The sequence below is a fragment of the Bombus affinis genome, chromosome 1, assembly GCF_024516045.1.
Source record: "Bombus affinis isolate iyBomAffi1 chromosome 1, iyBomAffi1.2, whole genome shotgun sequence".
Lineage (NCBI taxonomy): Eukaryota > Metazoa > Arthropoda > Insecta > Hymenoptera > Apidae > Bombus > Bombus affinis.
In genome coordinates, this window is record NC_066344.1 from 11572338 (window position 1) to 11592328 (window position 19991).

General features: G+C 30.2%; 4 protein-coding genes across 9 annotated transcripts; 3 read left to right on the top strand and 1 right to left on the bottom strand.

Annotated features, from left to right (window-relative positions):
• The first annotated feature begins 109 nt into the window (after positions 1–109).
• On the top strand, positions 110–1483 carry LOC126917234 (LITAF domain-containing protein). Of its 4 annotated transcripts, none has more exons than XM_050723938.1 (4): positions 110–255; positions 885–1024; positions 1117–1273; positions 1360–1483. In XM_050723938.1, exons 2-4 carry the CDS (start codon positions 910–912, stop codon positions 1463–1465), a joined length of 378 nt encoding a protein of 125 aa, XP_050579895.1. In that variant the 5' UTR covers positions 110–255; positions 885–909; the 3' UTR covers positions 1466–1483. The 4 variants fall into 4 exon arrangements, with proteins under 4 accessions (XP_050579895.1, XP_050579876.1, XP_050579904.1 ...); XM_050723919.1 differs by having other exon boundaries at positions 246–393; XM_050723947.1 differs by having other exon boundaries at positions 254–393; positions 889–1024.
• A 1614-nt stretch (positions 1484–3097) lies between these two features.
• On the top strand, positions 3098–7107 carry LOC126917254 (pyruvate dehydrogenase phosphatase regulatory subunit, mitochondrial-like; the record flags this gene model as incomplete). Its single annotated transcript, XM_050723974.1, is given in 16 exon segments — positions 3098–3396; positions 3444–3534; positions 3536–3603; positions 3657–3689; positions 3760–3923; positions 4027–4190; positions 4280–4463; positions 4532–4737; positions 4793–5108; positions 5283–5440; positions 5517–5665; positions 5741–5948; positions 6067–6156; positions 6236–6415; positions 6494–6694; positions 6817–7107. Coding segments are annotated over 16 exon segments (2721 nt in total), but the record flags the coding sequence as incomplete, so codon positions are not given.
• A 27-nt stretch (positions 7108–7134) lies between these two features.
• LOC126916970 (CCR4-NOT transcription complex subunit 1) lies at positions 7135–16859 on the bottom strand. 2 transcript variants are annotated; one of them, XM_050723349.1, is made up of 14 exons: positions 16456–16859; positions 15686–15898; positions 15102–15536; positions 14720–15016; positions 13693–14636; positions 13441–13594; positions 12361–13362; positions 10650–12287; positions 10306–10569; positions 10015–10232; positions 9722–9928; positions 9533–9653; positions 7921–9449; positions 7135–7840 (listed from the first exon to the last, which is right to left on the bottom strand). In XM_050723349.1, the coding sequence occupies exons 1-14, from the start codon at positions 16555–16557 to the stop codon at positions 7762–7764; spliced, it is 7203 nt and encodes a 2400-aa protein (XP_050579306.1). In that variant the 5' UTR covers positions 16558–16859; the 3' UTR covers positions 7135–7761. The 2 variants fall into 2 exon arrangements, with proteins under 2 accessions (XP_050579306.1, XP_050579299.1); XM_050723342.1 differs by having other exon boundaries at positions 9527–9653.
• A 343-nt stretch (positions 16860–17202) lies between these two features.
• LOC126917114 (putative RNA polymerase II subunit B1 CTD phosphatase RPAP2) lies at positions 17203–19990 on the top strand. 2 transcript variants are annotated; one of them, XM_050723612.1, is made up of 7 exons: positions 17203–17348; positions 17479–17678; positions 17769–17883; positions 17951–19138; positions 19195–19355; positions 19441–19611; positions 19684–19990. In XM_050723612.1, the coding sequence occupies exons 2-7, from the start codon at positions 17617–17619 to the stop codon at positions 19841–19843; spliced, it is 1857 nt and encodes a 618-aa protein (XP_050579569.1). In that variant the 5' UTR covers positions 17203–17348; positions 17479–17616; the 3' UTR covers positions 19844–19990. The 2 variants fall into 2 exon arrangements, with proteins under 2 accessions (XP_050579569.1, XP_050579578.1); XM_050723621.1 differs by having other exon boundaries at positions 17774–17883.
• The last annotated feature ends 1 nt before the right edge of the window (position 19991 follows it).

Sequence of the window (19991 nt, forward strand, 5' to 3'; positions counted from 1 at the left end):
TTTGCTTTACTTACATTAAGCATTCAACCAATGGAAAAAATATATAAGACATGTGTAGAAGAAATTATTAGCACCTTCTTATGTACATACCTTACATATGTCAAAAATTCCTTATTCATTATTTATTAAATTAATTTAGATAAAAGAAAGATTAAAAAACAATATTTGAATTGAAAAATGTTAAATAATCGATATTAGCAGAGATATTAATTTCAATGGAATGTTCATGAAACTCCTATTCTGCCATCTATATATGTATGTGCATAAGAATATTTGTTACGTTTTTCGTGTTTACACCTCAAACCTATTAAAATTATACACATGGACTATATTTAGAAATTACTCATACATTGTTTAAATAATTAGTGCTTAATTTATAATTGTTTTACTAAGGTAGGTAGAACTATGGCGTACTTTGTAATTAGACAAATATTAACAAAAAATTATCGCGACTTGTCATACATTAACTCAAATAAAGTGGAATGTCAGCTTGACATTATTCGCAATCAATTAATTGATATTTAAGATACGATTACTATTGATATTTCTCTTAATGAATAATTATAATTTGTAACTTAATGTAATATTTAAATTGTATATTTAATAATTTTTAATAATTTTATAAGGTAAAAATTGTTCTGTTAATAATTAATTGGATACTTGATTACGTGATGATATTTCTATAATTTAATTTTTTAAATGATTTTCAAAAATATGTCATATTAGATATAATATAACATATATTATATACAATTATTCTTATTTACATCTTATTAAAATACAATAAAGATTTTGAATTATTTGCATCTAAGTATGATTAAAAATATGGATTATTACCATTGTTATTCATTTATACATAGTTACATAATTGTGTTTAATTATAGATAGACTATTTATAAATAAGACATCATGTATAATACTGGACCACCACCACCTTATGAATCACCTCCATATGCACCGCCTGGTTATTCACAAACAATGGGTGGTGTTCCACCTGCTAGCCCTTTCACATCTGCAGAAACTTGTATGTCTTATTCTTATTTTATTATAGTGAACTCTACAATTTAACTAATTAACTAAGAAAATAAATTAAAAAAATTTATTATTTCTTTATAGATACAACTGGACCAACTATAGTAACAACAATTGTTCCACTGGGGCCAGGATCAACACATACAATTTGTCCTCATTGCCATGCAGAAATAGATACTACAACAAAGACAGAACCTGGCATGATTGCCTATATATCTGGGGTTGTAATTGCATTAATGGGGTATTTACAAAAATATTTTTCAATTACCAATTCAGTATCTCTTGAATAATTTATTATATTACTATTTTATATATTATTTTCAACAGATGTTGGTTGGGATGCTGTTTGATTCCATGCTGTATTGATGAATGTATGGATATTCATCATAGTTGTCCTAACTGTAAAGCTTATCTGGGACGTTATAGGAGATAAGATAACACAATACTAGTATCTATTGCATTTCACTTTGAAGCCATTTGAAAGTTGCATCATATATATATATATATATATATATATATATATATATATATATATAATGAATAAGTTTTAGTTTTTATCTTCAACAAATATTTGCAATGTTTGGAACATAAACAATCAGCTTCAAATATTTTTCACATGAAAATTTGATATATACAATGCACAATGCAAGATTACACATAATTATATAAAAAAAGTATTTGATATTTACTTTCATAAAAGGGATCATTAAAAATATTCGTGGATTTAAATATTAAATGAAAAAGTTCCTAAAATTCAATTTATTTGTTATATTTGAAAACTTTTTCATTATAAAAGTATAAAATAGTTGAGCAGGATGTACAAATGAAAACAAGGTTCATTGATAATTTTGTTTACAATAAATAGTACACAATATAAATTTTCATATGTAACATGTATATAAAATTACTTTTAGATGAGGATATTCAAGGTATTTTCAGCACTATCTGATATTTTTGTTGAATATATAAATATTATACACAATATTTCTTTACTTAACTTGTATTAACTGACAGCAGGTGTTATTGCAAGTACTGTTAAAAATCTATTTTTTTAAATTGTTAAAGATGACAAACTTATACAATCTGTGTCTGTTTTTATATAGTCTCATTTAATGTATATATGAATATAAATATATGCTATTGAAAATAACTATTTTTTGGAAATAATGTGCACTGCTGTCTTTTTATCACTTATAAAAATTTATATGTTTTCAAATAGAAATAAATACTTTGTAACATATAACAGAAAAGTTACATTTTAAAAATAAGATCAATTAATAATGTTAATGTAAAATAAAGTTGATATTCCATAAATTATGTAATTAATGCCCATTTCTCATTTTCAATGAAGTACCTATATATGTATAAATACAAATTAATATAGATATTTTATAAATAATTTATACTAATAGCAAATCTAAAAAATTTATTTTTGAATAAGATAATAATTTTTACTTGTATATTTATAGAAGAAACTAATTCTTACAATAGTCATAAAAAATAAGTGTAGTCATAAAATATAGTCATAAATAACAATAATCGTAAAAATAAGCATATTAACTAATCTGTATTTTTGATATTACTTTAGTGTAATATATATGCTTTTATATAAAATGTTTAGCAATGTATTCTATATTAATAATAAACAAAATGAATAAAATTGATGTCCTAAGTAATTTTTACCTGCGTTTACATATTTTCGTCGATTTTTACTAGTTAAACATTTTTTTTATATTTTCAGAACTGTATTATTATATAACAATCAAAATTATAATTCAAATAAAATTTTTTACATTTATTTAACATAAATTGGTTATAACTACTTATCTTTTTTCAAACCAATTTTATCTAAGTGATCATAAAAACTTACAGGAACATGACATTTATTAAAGACTAAACGTATTTTGAATTTTGTAAATTAAATGTTAACATAATATAGTTGATAGTGTTTGAAAACAATTAAACGATAGTTCAGAGAACAGTCTCGCATTCTATAACAATCTAACCTTAAAAGAAACGTGATGATCTATAAACATGCATGTATATTTATATTGTTTTTACGTGAAAATTAGTAAAAGATATTAAAGTTCTATCTATATACATTATGACAATGTGGCATCATTCTAAATTAATTTGTAATAAATTTGTGACAAAATGGAATAATTTTGCTTTTTACAACTACAACAAAAGAATAAGACATAGTAGTTCAAAAACTACTGTAGAAACAAATGATGATGTTGATGATCCACTTCCTAAGCAAACAAAAGTTGTTATATGTGGAGCTGGTGTTATGGGTGGTGCAGTTGCTTATCATCTTTCACTTATGGGATTAGGATCTCAAACTGTTATTGTAGAAAGCGGCAGGTATGAAATGGCAAACTTTGTAAGTCCATTTTGGACTGAATGAAAAGGCATACATCAGGATTAGTAGGAGCTTTTAAACCAAGTTTGGCACAAGTTAAGCTTGCTCAGAATACCATAGCATTATATAAAGCATTGGAAAAAAAAAGGCTTATCAACAGGATGGAAACAATGTGGTAGTCTTTCTTTAGCACCCAGCCGACACAAGCACCACCAAACCATGAACAATACCTAAACCAATTTAGCACCACACAGATCGTATGGACTGTATTTAGACGAATGAAAGCACAGTCTATGTGAGTCAATTACTAATTGTAATAGTATATAAAATTAATTAAATGTAGATCATTCTATGAATATTTTTAGTTCCTGCAATATTGAATGTCATTTGATTACTCCAAAGCAAGTACAAGAAATATGTCCATTATTACGAGTAGATGATTTAGTTGGTGGATTATGGATCCCAGGGGATGGAGTGGGAGATCCATATCAAATTTGTTTAACATTAATAGGAGAGGCAAGAAAGAAAGGTGTTTACAATTTTTCATGAAATTAAAAAAGGATATAAGAATATGTATTTAATTTCATATTATAACAAGATTGTAGAATACATTTAACTTCTAATACTTTTAGGTGTTAAAGTGTTTGAAAACTGTAAAGTTACTAAAATTATTACACAAAATGGTAGAATTGCAGCTGTAGAAACAACACATGGTACTATTGAGTGCGAACATTTTGTCAATTGTGCTGGATTTTGGGCACGTAATGTAGGAAAATTAAGCGAGCCATATGTAAAGGTTAAATATTTCCTTTATTGTTATTAGTGAATATAAGAAAGAAATATAATTTTTGTAAATGATCTGAATTAAATATATTCTATTTTTAGGTGCCTCTCCATCCTGTAGAACATTATTATTTGCATACAAAATCAATTAATGGTTTAGATCCTATGACCCCTGTTATAAGGGATTTAGATGGATATATTTATTTTCGAGAAAATAACGGAAGTTTATTAGCTGGTGGCTTTGAACCAGTTGCAAAACCAGCATTTGAAGATGGAACAATACCTGGTTGGATATAGATTTTTATTTATTATTGACCTCATATAGATTTAAATATGCAACAAATTTTAATTTAGGAGGTACAGAGCAAAGATTTCTGCCAGAAGATTGGGACCATTTTCATATATTACTTGAACAAATGCTTTATAGAATTCCAAGTCTAGGAAATGCTATTTTAGAAAAATTATGTAATGGTCCTGAAGCATTTTCTCCAGATTGTAAGTGGATAGTTGGTGAAGCACCAGAAATACGTAATTATTATATTGCTGCTGGTATGAAAACGGTAAGTTACTTTAACTTATGAAATTATAAGATATACAAAAATATAATTTTCATAGGTGGGTATATCAGCAGCTGGTGGAGTTGGTCGAGCAACTGCAGAATTAATAGTTAATGGTTCAACATCTTTAGATATGTATGAATTAGATGTGTCACGATTTTTGGGACTTCATAATAATCGTAAATTCCTACGTGATCGAGTAAAAGAAGTTCCTGGCATGCATTATGCTCTACAATATCCACATCATGAATTTAAAACTGGTAGAAATTTAAGAATGTCTCCAATTTATCCAAAACTTCGAGCAGCTGGTGCTATATTTGGTCAAGTAATGGGGTACGAGCGACCATCCTGGTTTCAATTGGATGGCGATAATGGTAAGTTCACTCTCTTTTATAAAAAACAAATTTTCTATGAAAAAATTTTATATTAGAAGATAGATATTTCTATATCTTTTAGTATAAAATTCTTCATAAAACATTATTTATTAACATGTCTGTATTATAAAAGAAGAAACTGGATTTTATTATACAGATTGCTTTGCTACACAGATTTAGAGACGATTGATGGGTTTCAAAGATGTAAGATAGCATATACAAATACGTTCAGTAAACCACCTTGGTTTGAAGCAGTTTGGAATGAGTATGCCGCATGTCGAGAAACAATTGGACTGAGCGACTATTCTTCTTTCACTAAAATTGATTTATGGGTATGATAGATTATTGTAACTAATATATGAATATATTATTGCATTACATCATTTTTCAATTCGTGTATTGTTTTAGTCAAATGGAACGGAAGTAGTCGACTTTTTGCAATATTTGTGTTCCAATGATGTTGATGTTCCAGTAGGAGGTATTATTCATACAGGACTACAAAATCATCGTGGAGGTTATGAAAATGATTGCAGTTTAGCACGTATTGCTCCCAATCAGTAAGTTGTTTAAATAAGTTGCACAATTTATAAGGTATAAGATATAGCTATATAATCAGTCTTTTTATATTTAAGTTATATGATGATTGCACCTACCATACAACAAACTCGATGTAAGCATTGGATTAATCGTCATTTACCAGTAGATGGTTCTGTAGCAGTATCTGATGTAACATCAGCATATACAGCAATCTGTATTATGGGTCCTGCTACTAGGCAATTATTATCAGAATTAACAGATACTGACTTAAATCCCAAAAATTTTCCATTTTTTACTTTTAAGGTATGTATTATTAATTATTAATTAAAATTATATTTATTATTACTTATAAGTATATTTAATTATTATATTATTCATATTTAATTTTATTGTGTTTACCACACATTTATTTCTTGAAAAGGAGTTAGATGTTGGTCTTGCTAATGGAATACGCACAATGAATCTAACTCATACTGGAGAACTTGGCTATGTCTTATATATTCCAAATGAAGTTAGTATCCTAAATTAATAAAAAAATCTTCAAATTATGAATTTTATATTTTATTGATGTACACATTACACATTTGTAGTTTGCATTACATGTTTATACAAGATTAGTAGATGCTGGAGTTAAGTATGGAATAAAACATGCTGGTTACTATGCAACTCGAGCTTTACGAGTTGAAAAATTTTACGCATTTTGGGGTCAAGATTTAGACACTTTTACTACTCCTTTGGAATGTGGACGAACTTGGAGAGTAAAATTAGATGTAGTTATCTTTAGAATTTACATGATTTATATATTAAAGTTTAATTAAAACAATATTTTAAAGCTATATGCTTAATAGAAAGGTGTGCATTTTATTGGAAGAGATGCTCTTTTAAAACAACGCGAAGAAGGTGTAAAACGGAAATATGTGCAGCTATTATTAAACGATCATGATCCCGAATTAGATACATGGTGTTGGGGCAGTGAACCTATTTTTAGAAATGGAAAATATTGTGGAATGACAACTACTACAGGTTACGGATTTACATTCAAAAAGCAGGTACATATTTAACGTTATTAACAGATTACTAAATTTATATGATTATAAAACTTTGGTAAATTTTGAAAGTATACAAATTACAAAATATAAACATTTATAATAATTAATAAATTTTTATTTAGGTTTGTCTTGGATTTGTTCAAAATTTTGACTCACAAGGACGTCCACAAGAAGTGACAAATGAGTATATATTGTCAGGAGATTACGAAGTAGATGTAGCGGGAATAAAATTTCCCGCAAAATGTCATTTGCATAGTCCTAATTTACCAACCAAATTTCCAGATAAGGAAAGGGATTCTTACCATGCAACACGTGATCATCAAGTTGTTTGACTCTGACAATATAAATTTTGAATTGTGTACAAATAATGTATATAAAGTTTAATAAATTATTTAATAAGTGACAATTATAAATCACTATTTAACATATAAAGCAAAGGATTACTTAAACCACATTTTAATTAATCAGCTTTATCTTTTTTCGTAGCTACAATTCTTAAAAAATTACATCAATGTATACTAGTAATTATATACTATATTACAGATTTTCAGGTGCACCATACATTCTGCAAATACTCCCTAAATGACTTACATAGTACAACATATTAATTTTGGTACTGATTCAATATACCACTTATTCATAATACATTTATATTCAATTTAACCTACAAAAATTCACTATTACTTCTTGAACACCCTTGCTGTCTTGCCTTCCTCTTCATTATGATACGCATTATACTGACATTTGTGCTATAATATTACAATGTCGTGGTAACACACTGTATAAAGTACACTGTTCAAAAGACACATTTTGTGAGGTTGAATGTTCGTTGCTTTCTGATCGATGCAACAATATTTTTATTAAAATATTAACATAATAGTAATCTCGCTTATTCTAGCTCAATTGATACACTTAATATACGATTATTCAATATCTATCCACCAAAAGTTAAGCCCAAAGTATGGTACATCTATCCGTACATTAACAACTTTTTACACGCGATTCTTATTATTTATGTTCTTCTTTTTTACTGTACACAAATCGACAATGAAAAATAAAGCGTCCTATCACTCTGGGATATTCGGTTCCCGAATGGATTCTAAATCTTTTAGGTTCCTACACGAATGAGCTATTGAATCGAATAACCTGAAACAATATAAATAAAAAAATATACATTATATGAAAAATCAAAATAATAAAATACACAATTATTTTTAATAACTTACTTTTCAATTTCTGGTGCACAGTGAACAAATTCATGCGTCCAGAATTTGTATGTTGGATTTTTGATAAGTTCAACAAAAGTAACGAGAAGACCCCATGGGTGAGGTCTATTTACAACAAGTCTTTCAAGAATAACTCTTGTAATTTGTTCTTGTATCGCTTGCGTATTAGCTTCAACAAACAAGTACAGAAGTGTACAACTGAAGTAATTCGTATGGGTGTTAGGATACCGCAACTGATTCATAATTGCATTTATGAATAAATAACGACCTTCTGTATCAAGATCCACTGCCAAGTTTTGAAATATATCCATATGTGCAGAATGTGCGATAGCAGACATGTTAGGCGTATGTCCTTTACTGCGAATAAAAGATATAGCTTGTGTCCCAACATAAAGTACGAGAGCGTTCATTAATGGAATATTATAGCGAAAACCAGTATCTTGAGACACTTGTAAATTACTACGCAATTCAGAAAGGAAAGTAACTGGAGCTCGCGCTTTTAAATACGAATCAAGTTCTTTTTTGAAACTTAATGGCTGTATCATAGATGCAAAATTTGTCAATATTCGGGGAGTATGTGTTGCTTGCTGCAGCAGATTAACTGTTAAATTCGGTGTGAATGGATCAGGTAACCGCATACTTCTTGGATATGCGCTTAAAACAATATTTTTCATCTGTGTGCAATTAAGTGGAATTACATCACAAAATCCGTAATGATATTCACAAAGAAATTCAGGAAAATCGTGTAATAAGACTAATAGTACTCTAATTGTTCCTCTGTATAACGTAAGAACAGGCTTTGCAAGTTCCGTGTTTCGAAGGTATGATGCAAGGTACTTAAAGAGATCAATTAAAAGTTGCGCATACATGCCCCAACATTTTTGTTGTGGTGTAATCGCAAGCGTACGTCCAATAAAAACTCTGTGTGCAACTATATCCAGCCAAGCGTAACAAAATCCTGAAGCTTTGGCTGGTCTAAGTATATGTAGCGTATGGCAGAAAGCAGTTAATACTTGATAATTTATTGCTTCCAATACAGGTTCAGGGGCGCAAAGTTCCAAGAAAAGCATGATGAAAATTCTATGATACGGCAATTGTTGAAAATCAGTTCCTCGCATTTCCTGATCCTGTAGTAATACACCAGCAACGATTCCCAAAACCTTGTTTAGTAAATTAATTTTCGTATGAGTGTTTGTGCTATCACCAGAATGTTTTACCAGAAGTGCGATCAAACGAACGAAAGCATCCAACGAATGGAAACATTTCGCACGAACAACAGGTATTGCAGCACTTGTATCAGCTAAAGCACGATAACACGAATCGACACACATCTGAGTACTCAATTTAAAGAATCTTGTTATGAGATCGTCTGTTTTAAGGATTCCATGAATGTTCATTTGATGAACAAACATTCCGAAAGCTTTCGTGGGATCACGAGCGTGCGTTGGATTATGATGCATTGAGATCCATTCGCGTAATAAATATTCCGTCTTTTCCATCAATCCAGGTGGATCGTCAAAGTCACGAGCCTGTAAAAAACAAATAACATAAATTGTAAATACAAACGTGTGTTCTTGGTGCCTTAAGATTGGCAGAATTTACTTACTCTCACCTGTAGAATTCCAGAATGAATATGCGCTGTAGGGCCAGCAGGAGCTCTGTCTGCTAATACTCCTGTATCATGATTTACGCGTAATGATTCTATCAGATTTGTCAGTCTAAACAGTAAAATTCTGAAAAAAAATATATGTTTTATTTGAATTAATTCTGCACTAATTAATATCGTAATATTAATAGTCACCCTTCAGGTGGTGCTCTGTGGTGAGCTATTCGGGCAAGTATTTCAATTGTGTGAAATAGGTCAGATTCGGCAACATGTGTAGTTTGTCTTTCATCAATTAAATAAAGTTGCACCAATTGCATAGCAAATGCTGTTGCCATAGAATTTCCAGAATCTATAGCTTGAGCTAAAGCTAAATCATACTGTGGAAGACTAATTAAATGAGACCTAAAAGCGATAGTAACGGTGCTATTTATATTTTATCACTCAAATAAATTTAATAATTTAGTAATATATTAAGGAAAGTAGAATACCTGATAAGATAATCGACAGCTTCGAAGTTGTATCGAAACTCTTCTCGACACTCAGTTAAACACCGAGTAATGTGTTTGTTTGTCCATTGCATGCCATAGGCACGTGGATCTTGTAAACATTTTAAAATACGTAAATGAAGTTCTCTATATCGCAATATAATTTCTGAATCTATTACACCGCTGGTAATGGTAGGGCCATCTAATAAACCTTCTACAGCCTAGAATTAGAGGTATATAGATTGCATATAATGTAGATTACATACTTAAATAATATAATTTGTAATAATTTACTTTTTTAAGTAATGTCATAGCAGCGCCTGCATCTCTTGATCTTCGTGTTAGGATAATAGAATCTAAGAGACTGTGAAGAGTAGCATGTTGTGGAGGTGGTGCAACTGGACCCATTGCAGCAAGTAATACTTCAACTTCAGCTGCAAGTTTCTCTAACATAGCTCCAACTTCATCGTTACTCACGGCTGCTGCATATGCAGCAACTTGTTGCGCCGTCGCTACTGCAACTGCTGGATTAGCAGCAAATGCAGTTACAGTAGGTTCCTTTAAGAAAAAAGTATTTTAAATAAGCAATATTATATAAGAATTATAAATATACGACATGTAGAATATAGAATACATACTGTAACAGGTTTTGGCATTAACAAAGCTTGTGTGTCTCGTTCAGATAGTGGTAAGAATCCTGGAATATTCCTCGCAAATTCTTCATAAACAGCCATTTGTTGAGGCGTCACTCCGCCAACTTTTAGTCTTATTTGTTCAGGCATTCTCTCAGCTTGATATTTAAGTAATGGATCGCAATATCTTCTTCCTTCTTGCCGTGCAATTTTTCGTAATTCAATTTCATTCAATAAACGTTTATCCATTTCTGGAATTGCCTTTTCAATAGCTGTTTTTTGTACAAATGCGCAAGCAAGTTCCATATTATCAGCAGCTACTACATTAGCTGCTTGTTCTGCAAGTTCTTTTTGTTGTGGGGTTGTGCCAATCATTGCAGTTAAAAAAGCTTGTTTTAAATTTGTACTAATTGACGTCAAAACTTGATCACGGCAAGTAATCATAGCCATTCCAGCAGTTAAATTACGAACCATATGTCTTGCTGCTGTTCTCATTCGAACTTCTTCTGGATCTAATGCAAAGTCTTTTCTCACAATTTGTTCGCTAGTGGTTAGAGCTATTTTGATCGATCGATCAACTACAGGATGAATCCATTCTTGAATTGCTCTTTCAACAGCTGGACGAACAAACTGTTTCAAATGTGGGTGCGTTTGGAATAATGGCAAATTATTATTAATGGTGATATGTTGAGAAATATTAGCAATCCCTGTTACAGAAATATCCATATAATTAAAACGCGGCTCTGGTGGACCAGTAGGTAAAGATGGTGTTGTATTTGCTGGAGCTGTTTGTGGAACAATAGTTCCGGTTGTAGTGGGGCCAACCAATTCTTCGATAGGGCCTTGTGTTTGTTGCTGATTGTTGTTTGATTCAGACTTTTTATTAGGATGTGATAGTTGATATTCTAAGTTCCGTAATTTTTCTGGATCTTTTAAGTAAAGCGCAGGTTTTAATTCACCTACATCAATGCTTAAATTTTTGCATAATACTTCTATCTCGAATTTTAAATTCAATTTTAGGTCAGGTTCTTGATGTAATTCTGCTAATACATTCATAATTGCCATTGTCCAAGGATTAGGTGGACGAAAAACACGACTTTTTGCACAACTTTCAAGTACTTTAGCAACAAATGGAACGACATAAAGAAGTTCTTGTTGACCTTTATGATATGCTTCGACAAGTAAACTTTTTAGATCTATATCAATGTGTAAAATCGGTTTATTTCTGCCAAGAGTTAACATTCCTAGCCAATGACCTAAATTTTTTAAAAGTGAGCGGTCAGAAAAATTCGCTATTCCTTTATCACTCCGTAATAAAACCTTTATGTTTCTAAATGTTTCTCTAGTAACCATTTTGTATACTTCTGGTAATTTCAAACAGTCCAGAAAATTTGAATATAAAGCATGGAAATTTAATTCTATGCTTGCACGTTTCATTACTAAATACTGAGCCATCCAAGGCCAATACTCTTCTGTGACAATTTCTCGAATTTCGTCACATTTTTGTTGTAAATTAAGTTGACTAAGATTATTGAAGATGAATGCTGTTTTATCTTGCAAAGCTTCTGGAGGTGTCGTTATCTTTTCTTCTTTATCGGTTGCTACTAATAACGTATCAATGTTTGTTGCATTAGCAATAGAAGGCTAAAATTAAAGAAAAGATCATAAGTAACAATGAAAATGTATTATGCAGTTCTCAAATTTATAGTTTACTTACTCTGGCTGAGAGAGAGGTGGTTGGAGTCGTGGATGATTTCGCTTGAGTAGTGCTTGTCGTTATTGTTGTTGTCGTAATAGTTTTATATGGTGTAGTAACTGGTGCCAGCATAGCTGCTAAAGATTTTGGGAGGATTGAACCTTGAGGTCTTACGGGAGGCTCCTGCCCCTGTAATCCATATTCTATATACTCAATTAAATGTTGTGGAAACTCACTGAAATGTTGAATTGTCCTGACATGCTCACAGTATGTTTGGTAGTCTTTTAAACGGATTTTGAACCGATCCAGAGCTGTTATGCCAAAGTAATACATCTTGCTGCCTTCTGGTTTCCTAAGTGCATCCAATACAAATCTCAGAGCTAATCCAAGTGTCATATAGCTATTAATCAATCCTCTTTCAATAATTCCTCCGAATAACTGTGCCGTAATTTGCAACTCTTTATCTGGGTATTGAGGAAAAAATCGATATTCCTCAAATAAGTTTCGTAACATACAGTTGAATACTTCTCTCTCTCTTTTACTACCAGACTCTTGAAATTTTTTTAACATATCAAGAACTTCATCAATTGATAAGGTAGGATGTGGCGGATGGTTGTATATTCGCTGAAAGTAACTGTTTGCTTCATCTTCAATTTCTTTGGAAACATTTTGTGCCATATCAGGAAATAAGTTCGATGTTTCAGGTATTCTTGCTTTTTCAATGCCTGTTGGTGGTACAAGTCGTCCTAATCCTCCGATTGTCGTATTTCCAGGTAAAACAGATGGTCCTTGCGTACCAACTGGTCCTGAATGCAATTGTGAAGATAATGGTAACATCGGAAATGGACTTGGAGAAGGTCCCATGAGACGAGAAGGAGAGCCAGGTGCTGATACTAAAGGTCCAAGTGCACCTGATAAATTAAACGCAGAACTACTTGGTGGACCAAGACTGGAACCCAAACCCATAGATGCAAGACTTGAACTTAAATTTCCAAGCGGATCCACTTGTTTTGAAGAAAACAACTACAAAATTAAATAAGATATGTTTATATATAAGATTAGTGTACAAGTAAATATAAGAAATTACATTAATTTCGATACCTGTCCTCCCAAAGTTGCTGGATTAAAAGGTTCCAATCCACGATGTCGTAAAACTCCTGGTGGTGGAGGTCTACTCATTGTACTTTTACTCAACATTAGACTACAATTTTGTACCATTGTCATTATTGCCTCGGAACATTCTTGAGATACACTTCTGTAAAATAAAAAAGAGGAAAAATAAAAACAATATTAATAATAAGGAAATATTATTTATGCTAAAAATATTTAGAATACAAAAATAGTAAAACATACCCAGCGCATACTTGCAAACAAGCAAGCATTGTTGTTAGTGTTTCTTGTGGAAGTTGACTTGCTTTTGGTACTGTAAGATCTTCCTTTATACCAGGTCCCATTACTTGAGGACAACGTCTTTGTAAAAACTTTACACAAGCAGTAACAAAAACTTCTCCTTGTTCTCTAATTTTATCAGTCAACCATTTTTCTAATTTTAAATATTCTCTTCTTGAAGCCAAACAGGCTAGATCAATAACAAATGGATATGATTGAGCAGTCAATAAATGAGTTAATGCTTTGAGGTCTTGAGCAACATCAAGAATACGAGATAGTCTTGTTTGATCGTGATCTCCACGTATATACCATTCTGCCATAGCATGCATAATAATAGATTTTATTTTAACTGTATTTCCATGCCATGCATGATGTAGAATAACAGCTGAATTTGGATGATTCCCAAGAAAAATAGGCATTAATGTACTAAGTAATTCTTGTCTAAGTATTGTAACAGGAGCACTAATTTGTAATAATGCTAATACAAGAACATCAGGGCAGTGTTGAATGGGCCACTTAAATATTTCTTGAACTGGTCCATACAGTCCTCTTTCTGCCATATGCAAGAGTAATTCAACTACATTTAAGGATCTCCAAGTTTGTGCTTCTTTACTGTCACTCTCTGGTGCTGCTTTCAATACATCAACAGTTACAGAATGATATGGATAATCGGCAAAACAAAATATATCAGGGCACTTTAAAATTTGTTGCACTAGAGAAAACTGTCCTTCTATGTTATCCCAATGACGATAAAAAAGTTCCACGGGAAACATATCTGGAGGATATCCTTGATGTTGCAATCCCAACCTTAATCCTGTGATCAACAAATTCAATCCTTGTCTATCTTTGATAACAAATTCTGCATGATCTAGTTTAACTATCACTTCATTCCAAGATAATGTTGATTGCTGTAATTAACAATGAACATAAATTAAAATTAAATACTTAATTTAATACATGAAGTTATTAGATATCAGTTACTAAAGATTACAATTTCTTTTAAAGCTTGAACAAAAATTTCAACATTCCATGTAGTAGGAGCAGCATTATCACTTGATTTTTCCTTATTTGCATCTTGTGTAGCTCCTGAATTACCCCAAAATGATTGTAATCCTCCAGCATCATCAAGATTACTACAGCTACGTGCCATATGACCTAAAACCCTTGCTGCGCATGTTGGAGATATTTCTCGAGCCCCTAAACCAGCTAAGGCTGATCGACATTCTTCAACACTGTTAGTGAATCCATATCCTAATTCCATAATCAATTCTACTAGAGAATTCCCATCCTAAAATAGACATATTACATGCATTAAAAGATTTTTAATATATAATATATTACAATAATTATACAGTTATTATTATTTGTATTACCATTTGATTAACAGCCATGTTTAGCTCGATTTTGGTTTGCGGAGTTTCCCCGTTGTCTGGGTACAAGAGTGGTGCTAGCACCACTGGTACCAGCTCACGGGGAAAATCGCGCCTCAAATTCTTGAGAAATTTTTCTTTTGCTTCAGATGAAAGGCCAAATTGATTGGCTGAATGAAAAGCTTGAGACAATATAAGATGAAGAACTTCAGGCAATGAATCGTGCAATCCTTCTTCGTGATGTCTGTTGCTTGTTTCAGAATTAATATAATTTTTTATCAATTCAGGCAGCTGTTTTTGTACGTGCTCTAGAGCTAATGTACGAATTTCAGTATTCTCAGAATGGAGCAATGCAATCGCAAATGCAACTTCTTGTACCAGAGTTAACCCAAGTGCCTTTTTTAAACGTAAAAAAAACTTTGGTGATGGGTTCAAAGTCTAAAAGATAAACTTAAAATTAACAAAAGTTGTTTGTTTTAAAAGAATGTGACATAAAGAAATGTTTGATATATATCAATTTATATAAGTATACACATATATACACACTAATTCTGATAATCTTTACCTAAATAAAAAGTAAAATATACCTTTTGTTGATGAAATGGATGATCTATAGCAAAGCACAGATTAGAAATAAAAGAAGGTTTGCTAAGAAGATTAGTACACTCTTGTTTTAGAAGTTGCACTTGAAAGTAATCTCTCGCACTTAATTCTGGTGACTCTCCTGTGGAAAAGTCAATGCACGAGAGTAAAGAGCGCAGCAAATGTCTGTCTGCCTCCAAACCCTTCCACTGCACCAGCTAGAATATAATAATACATTTTAGAATGATGAATTATATATAAAATATGTATATAAACATGAATATATTAGATATGACCTCTACAGCATTATCATATACTCAGTAACAGAAATAAAACTGAGAAAAGATTATAATATATTTCAAGATAACTTCAAACAAATAAGTATTTTACAACTATTATATTTGTTAAATAACTGAAACATTATTATTATTATTTATGTTTTAGAAGTGAGTATTGAAAAATATACAGTTTCATCGTTCGAAATAATACGTTGGAATACATACAAATTACGGAAAGAGGCTAAGTTCAAGATGTATTTCATGCCGCGTGAATATTCAATTGCCATTACTTATAGAATAAGTTTATTAATCTATATATAAATCCACATTTATTTTTTTTTTATGAAGATGTTCACTTTAATAATTGAAATTAGATGGAATCTGTAATAATATTCACGAAGCATATTGCGTTGTTCCGAGGACGGCGTGTGATGAATAGAAGGTGGAAGGGGTGGGCACAAGAGATGCAGTAGTACAACAGGTTTTTTTCTACTTACAACTGATATTTCTTGGCAGCTGTCTCGAAAATTTTTCTTATTTAAATTCGTAACCAAATAACTGATTTGTGACAAAGTAAAAGACAACGAGTCCAGGTTCATAGTTCCATGAATACGACCTCGAAAGCTTCAAACACGTTTGAAGCTTTCTTCGGTATCCACGAATTGCCTCCCCGGATTCTCTCCTCGTTAAAAGCATGAAAACTACATTGGCACAGTCCTGCGACCAACATCGGGATTAATATTTTGAAATACAATTTCAAACCAACGTCATGGCGAGCACAACAAGATAATACTGAAAACGTAACACTACTCCAAAATCACACCATATAACCAGTCACACTTTACTGGTCTTTTTTTTCCATCTACTTCGGTAGACTTCTACCTCTACAAGACAGCCGGTTCAATGTTTCTTTAAATCGTCACTAGAGAGCGTTAACGTTCGAATGAAAATCTATTACATTTTCCTATATGTTGTATTACTAATTTTTACATAATTGTAAACAGTTTTCTTATAAATTCTATTACAAAGAGCATGTCAATTCATTTTTTTTTATTTTACAATCATATACGATTAAGAAAACAACTAAATTTGTTTGGACTTTGATTAATTAATTGCGTAAACAGGTTGACCAACTTTAGTATGATCATTATTTCACTGAAAATAGATATGTACATTTACTAAAATATTTTTCAAGGGATGATAAAATTGTAAATTCTTACTTAATCACATTCAAACATTAGTGTTAAGTATATAAAATAAAAAATAGTAATAATACTTTACTAAATAACATAAGTAAATCTTAAACATAAACATAACTAGTATAAACAATATTATATGAAGAATGTTCACTCCATTTTTGTATATTTTTAAATTTTCTACTTTTTATTAGGTACTATACATTTGTGTGAAGAATAGTTTTTAAATCTGATTTACAACTTGATTTTATTATAATTCGATTATTCTATTATTTTTTATTATTCATGTAAAATACAGGAATTTTTTTATCTTACGTTTTCCAGGATGTCTGCTTCTAAAATAAGATATTGTATAAAGTAGATCAGTAGTAGAGTAATAGTTTCAATAGTACACAAGAGTAGACTGAGTTGTGACTAAACAGATTCTATAAAAATAGATTTTCTTGTAATTATTATTTAAAGATGGAGATGTCCAATATTAGAAAAGAAACTTTTGAAAGGAAAAAAGTGAAAAAGAAGATGAGGTAAGATTTATTTTGCATAAATGTATTTAAAAATATAATTGAAATATAAAAAATATATGTAATATATACTAATTTATTATATTTTTTAAGTAAAGCACAAATGCAGTTAGCAATAATTAAAAAGAAACAATGTGATGCCAAAGCTCTTAGAATTGTTGAACATCTTCTAGAACCAAAAATAGATTTCCAATGGCTTTTGACTAATGTAAGTATATTTTTAAGTGTTTAAATAATTTGACGTTTACTTTAAATAATTATCAATTTTTTTACAGCTAAGATATATTAACAAAAGTCACATGGAAGATGTAATTGAGGAAAGGGCTATAATCAAATTATGTGGCTATGTATTATGTAGTAATACATTAACAAAAATAATTGATCAACGATACCATATATCAACAATAAAAAATAAGGTTTATGATATAACAAGGCGTAAAAATTTTTGTAGTTCACATTGTTATGGAGCTTCAAATTACTTATTAGAACAAATGCCCACGAGTCCATTATGGTTGAGAGATAAAGAAGAAATACCAGAATTTAAAATATTGCTAAACAAAGACGAATTAAAAGAAAGTATGCTTAAAGATGAAATTCATGTGAGAGATATAGAAATGGTACTGAATTCTGGAAACACAGATGAACATGTAAAAAATAATAAAACATCCAAAAGTACGGAAAATACACTTCTCAGTAAATCTTCAAAAGTTGAAGCACATGATGAATGTATAATAAAAATGTCTCTAAGAAGTAGTGAAAATGTAGCAAACAATATTATTGAAAAACCTGGTATTTTAAAAGAATTTCCAGAAAATGGTGTTAAGGAATCTGTAGGTGTGAAGAAAGCATCTATTAATTTAGAAGATAAAGGTAGCACTGCTAAAGACTACATAAATGATAGTACTGTTAAAAGAATGTGTACCATAGAAGCTAATACTTTACTAGATTATACAGGAATTCAAAATACTACAAATGTAAATAATTGTGCTACTCCTGTAAATAAAGACAAAAATCAAAATATAGAAAATAAAGAACAAAATGAGTTACTTGAAACATCAGGAACAGAGGATAATACAACTATTTCAAAATATAATACTGTTATTAGTAATAAAGATCCTATAGAAAAAATAAAACAAAATAAAAATGAACAAAATAGGCAACAAAATTCTACTAAAGAAAATCAGTCAAATAAATTTTATAATCTTGCAATTCATATTGAACATAATGTAAGGGATTGGATTACTAAAGATACAATTTCTTTATTACTAGGAAATGAAGATATTAGAAATCAATTGTTAGAAAATATAGTTCAACATGATAGATACATGCATCTGTGTAAAAAATTAAATAAATTGCAGTTGGAAGATGAAAAAGACATCCATGTAGATTTAACAACAAATTCTTTAAAACCACTACCTCATATATGTGTTCTTCAAGAAGAGGGGGAAAAAATGGAATTAAAAGTATGTACAGCTTAATTTAAAAAGTAAGGAATTTCTAACATAAATATCATTTGTAGGTTCGGGCATTTTATAAAGGGAGTATGATTATAGAAAATCGCAAAAACACTACAGAAGTTACTGATCAGGATAATGATTTTACTCCAATATTACCTTTAACAGAAGCATATGCGCCTAAAATACTTCGACGTCGAATATTTTTAGACAAACTTAATAAAATGTAATATGATCTTCTATGTTTCTTTAATATTCTTAATTTATAATTTTATAAATATGTTTATTTTGTATTTTTTTTTTCGTTATAGATTACCTGACCTATTATGTGCTTTAGCTAGTAATAAATTACCACAATATATGTACAGCAGAGAAAAGAGTACTTTAATTAAAGCATTAGTTAACACTTTCTCATTGTCTGCTGCAAATGTTATTTTTAAAACAGTTGAATGGACTCTTGTGGGTCTTATTATCATTAAAATGTAAGTATTTCAATAAACTGTAGATATTTAATCATCATAAAAATGATCAATGTTTTAATATATTTTACTTAGGTTGAGTATGATAGATCCTGAGCTAAAATTTGTATTGTTAAGTAAACAAGCATCAATGTACATCTCAATGATTTTAATGTCATACAAGTTGGATCCAAATTATTTAGATAGATTAGTAATGGAATTAATTAATAATACAGATAAACAAATACCTGTATAATAATAAAAATACTAATGTCGCTTAAATTATGCATATTATATAACATCCCTACTCTTTGAATATTATATATTACATTGAAAGTATATACATATTTTTATATTTATTGTATAATATAAGTGGAATAAAGATATATATATGAAATTTTTAT

Bases quoted from the DNA above. Each gene is read 5' to 3' on its own strand.
- LOC126917234 (XM_050723938.1), top strand. From the start codon at position 910: ATGTATAATACTGGACCACCACCACCTTATGAATCACCTCCATATGCA. The intron at 1,025-1,116 runs GTATGTCTTATT...ATTTCTTTATAG, and splicing joins TTTCACATCTGCAGAAACTT to ATACAACTGGACCAACTATA. The intron at 1,274-1,359 runs GTATTTACAAAA...TATTTTCAACAG, and splicing joins GTTGTAATTGCATTAATGGG to ATGTTGGTTGGGATGCTGTT.
- LOC126916970 (XM_050723342.1), bottom strand. From the start codon at position 16,557: ATGAACCTGGACTCGTTGTCTTTTACTTTGTCACAAATCAGTTATTTG. The intron at 15,537-15,685 runs GTATATTTTACT...TTTATCTTTTAG, and splicing joins ATCCATTTCATCAACAAAAG to ACTTTGAACCCATCACCAAA. The intron at 9,450-9,526 runs GTAAGTAAATTC...TGTTTTTTACAG, and splicing joins CTGGAATTCTACAGGTGAGA to GCTCGTGACTTTGACGATCC.
- LOC126917114 (XM_050723612.1), top strand. From the start codon at position 17,617: ATGGAGATGTCCAATATTAGAAAAGAAACTTTTGAAAGGAAAAAAGTG. The intron at 17,884-17,950 runs GTAAGTATATTT...ATTTTTTTACAG, and splicing joins TCCAATGGCTTTTGACTAAT to CTAAGATATATTAACAAAAG. The intron at 19,139-19,194 runs GTATGTACAGCT...TATCATTTGTAG, and splicing joins GGGAAAAAATGGAATTAAAA to GTTCGGGCATTTTATAAAGG.